At 43.5% G+C, this 3868-nt stretch overlaps 1 protein-coding gene across 1 annotated transcript in view; it reads right to left on the bottom strand.

Annotated features, from left to right (window-relative positions):
* ltn1 (listerin E3 ubiquitin protein ligase 1) overlaps nucleotides 1-3868 on the bottom strand; it is a 78884-nt gene that overhangs the window by 11176 nt on the left and 63840 nt on the right. Inside the window, 3 exon segments of the mRNA XM_070440099.1 lie at nucleotides 2645-2857; nucleotides 3321-3447; nucleotides 3450-3476. Coding sequence (XP_070296200.1) covers nucleotides 2645-2857; nucleotides 3321-3447; nucleotides 3450-3476 — 367 coding nt within the window.

Here is a 3868-nt window from a genome sequence, read left to right as displayed (position 1 = left end):
CTCCATTCTCAACCCATGGTGAGCTTTCTATCACTAAATGGTGCTGTGCATCACATCAGAGAGAGAAATGGAGACAGAGAGGGAGAGCAAAAACATGACAGAGAGTACAAAAGACAAACAGAGACAGACAGGCTAGACAGACAATGACGAGCCGCCAGCCAACAGAGACGCCGACAGAGCCACGGCGACAGATCCAGCCAGCCAGACAGAGAACAGACGAGACAGACGCGCCAGCCAGACAATGACGAGCCAGCCAGCCAGACAGAGACAGACAGACGTGCCGCCAGACAATGACGAGCCAGGGAGACAGAGAACAGACAGAAAGCAGAGAGAAAGATAAAAATAGCTAATAATAAAAAATAAGATTAATATTTCTCTAAATCTGGTGCAATGGGATGTTGGTACCTGGTCTTAACGAAAACCCGAAATAAAATAAAAAACTGCAGAGCGACAAACAAACAGGCAGAAAACGGACCAAGCCAGACAGATTCAGCTAGCCAGCCAGCCAGGCAGACAGACACGCACCAGCCAGACAGACAGGCAGAAAGACGGACCAAGCCAGACAGATTCAGCTAGCCAGCCAGGGAGACAGACGGGTATACTCCCTCTCTACCTGTCTGAAGATAGGAACCAGTGCTTCTTTGCTGTTTTCGCATTCCATCATGGTGGCCGAGGTAATGCTGTTGCATCTTCCTCCTGCACTGGTGTAGAGGCTTGAGACAGCACAAACAGGCACCGACACTAGTGCGACCGCACATTACTACTGCTAGAGGAGACCACAGGATTACATCTAATCCTCACTTTTGATTATCCTGCTCAAACGTGTTTCATCCCATATCTCTGAAAATAGAACAATGTTTTGGTCACGAATGAAAAAAAGCCAAACGCTAACTAGCTGGCTACCTACAGTAGGTTCTACCATTTAACAACAGCCTGTAATCACTAGTTATTACAGTAGGTTCTACCATTTAACAACAGCCTGTAATCACTAGTTATTACTGTAGGTTCAAGCATTTAACAACAGCCTGTAATCACTAGTTATTACAGTAGGTTCTACCATTTCACAACAGCCTGTAATCACTAGTTATTACTGCTAAACAAAATGCCTTTTCAGGGGGATTCTCGTTGTTTGGTTTACTGTTTGAACAGTCCCTGAGATTATATTTGTTCATCAACGCAAAATAGGCTACGTTGATGAATAGCCTATACACTGAGTAGACAAAACATTAAGAACACCTGCTCTTTCCATGACAGACTGACCAGGTGAATCCAGGTGAAAACTATGATCCCTTATTGATGTCACCTGTTAAATCCACTTCAAATCAGTGTAGATGAAGGGAAGGAGACAGGTTAAAAAAAGAAAAAAGAAATCTGGCCAGTCATGTCAAATCAATAGATTAGGGTTTAATTTATTTATTTAAATTGACTGATTTCCTGATATGAACTGTAACTCAGTAAAAAAAACTGAAAATGTTGCATGTTGCGTTTATATTTTTGTTTTTTGTATAATAACCAAATGTAGCCTACTACTGAATCAAATTAAATCATGTTTTTATTGTCACATACAACAGATATGTGCAGTGAAATGTGTCCAATATAGAGAGAAAGCATGCCAACCTACAGGCTTCTGCATGACACCAATGCATTTTAACGACACCATGTCAGGGCCAGTAGAAATTCTTTTCTGGTCAGTGAGAGAAAAAATAGTGAACAGACACTGAAGCGTCTGTGTGTGTGAGAGTATCTATGTGTGTTCTTACTGGGGTCCTCTTGCCAGTTGAGTATGCCAGCGGCAGCCAGGGAAATGAGACGTTCTCTCTCCTCTGTGGTCAGATAGGGACACAGCACCTGTAGAGTACTGAGCCNGGAACACAGAGGGTAAAGGGTTTTAACAGACCACCGGAACACAGAGGGTAAAGGGTTTTAACAGACCACTGGAACACAGAGGGTAAAGGGTTTTAACAGACCACCGGAACACAGAGGGTAAAGGGTTTTAACAGACCACTGGAACACAGAGACATTAAAGGGTAAAAGTTCACTCCATTTCAACATGGTGAGCTTTCTATCACTAAATGGCTGCTGTGCATCACATCAGAGAGAGAAATGGAGACAGAGAGGGAAGAGCACAACATGACAGAGAGTACACAAGACAAACAGAGACAGACAGCTAGACAGACAATGACGAGCCAGCCAGCCAGACAGAGACAGACAGACGAGCCAGGCAGACAGATCCAGCCAGCCAGACAGAGACAGACAGACGAGCCAGCCAGACAATGACGAGCCAGCCAGCCAGACAGAGACAGACAGACGTGCCAGCCAGACAATGACGAGCCAGGGAGACAGAGAGACAGACAGAAAGACAGAGAGAAAGATAAAAATAGCTAATAATAAAAAAAATAGATAATATTTCTCTAAATCTGGTGCAATGGGATGTTGTACCTGGTCCTTAACGAAAACCGAAATAAAATAAAAACTGACAGAGCGACAAACAAACAGGCAGAAAGACGGACCAAGCCAGACAGATTCAGCTAGCCAGCCAGCCAGGCAGACAGACACCCAGCCAGACAGACAGGCAGAAAGACGGACCAAGCCAGACAGATTCAGCTAGCCAGCCAGGGAGACAGACGGGTATACTCCCTCCTACCTGCTGAATAGAAACCAGTCTTCTTTGCTGTTTCTCCATTCCATCATGGTGGCCAGTACAGCTGTTAGCAGCTCCTCCTGCACTGGTGTAGAGGCCTTGAGACAGCACAACAGCACCGACACACACCCACACACACCTAGAGGACCACAGAGATTACACACATCCCTCACTTTGATATCCTGCTCCGTGTATTCARTCCCATATCTACTGAAAAATAGAACATGTTTTGGTCACGAATGAAAAAAAGCACACGGCTAACTAGCTGGCTACAGTAGGTTCTACCATTTAACAACAGCCTGTAATCACTAGTTATTACAGTAGGTTCAGAGAGAGATCAGAGGACCACAGTCCTGTTATTTCAACAGAACATCTGTAGTTCTGTAGAGTCATTAAATGATACGGATCTAATTACCATTTTAGTTTTTAAACATCTTTCACAGAAAAAATTCTGTCCCCTCTTTTGACCTCACTCCCGAAACTCACATAAAAGACTGTAGAATGAATATGCCTTAAGCCACACCCCACTAATATCACCAGGTGATGGGTTTTTGGAGAGAAAATAAAAATCGGTGAGCAACTTTACCAGACCTCACCCCATGTTACCTGCTGTAGAGTGTACATTGATAGTACACATGTTTACCTGCATCTATACTATAGGATAGTTACACATGTTTACCTGCTGTAGAGTGTGTCCAGTATATCAGTGGCTGGTCCTTGGTTGTCTATACGCTCTGTTAGGTCCCAGTCCTTCAACATAGTGTAGTACTCTGTTACTAGAGCAGGACTATAGTCCATCTCCCTCACCACTGCACTGCATACAGCAGCTCACAAACTGAGGAAGAGAGAGAGAGAGAGCACAAAGAGAGAGAGAGAGACAGAGACAGAGACGAAGCAGACAGAGAACAGAAAGAGAGAGACAGAAAGAGAGAGACAAGAAAGAGAAGAGAGAGAGAGGAGAGAGAGAGAGAGAGAGAGAGAGACAGCGACAGAGGACAGAGAGAGAGAGAGTTGAATGTTCTGAATTAATGTTCTGATTTCAATGTTCTGAATTGAATGTTCTGAATTGAATGTTCTGAATTGAATGTTCTGAATTCAATGTTCTGAATTCAATGTTCTGAATTCAATGTTCTGATTTCAATGTTCTGAATTGAATGTCCTGATTTCAATGTTCTGAATTCAATGTCCTGAATTCAATGTTCTGATTTGAAAAGAACAAATGTCAAT

The sequence above is a fragment of the Salvelinus sp. IW2-2015 genome, unplaced genomic scaffold, assembly GCF_002910315.2.
Source record: "Salvelinus sp. IW2-2015 unplaced genomic scaffold, ASM291031v2 Un_scaffold2219, whole genome shotgun sequence".
NCBI lineage: Eukaryota > Metazoa > Chordata > Actinopteri > Salmoniformes > Salmonidae > Salvelinus > Salvelinus sp. IW2-2015.
Note: the sequence above shows the minus strand (reverse complement) of the source record. Positions and strands in the feature narration are given on the sequence as shown.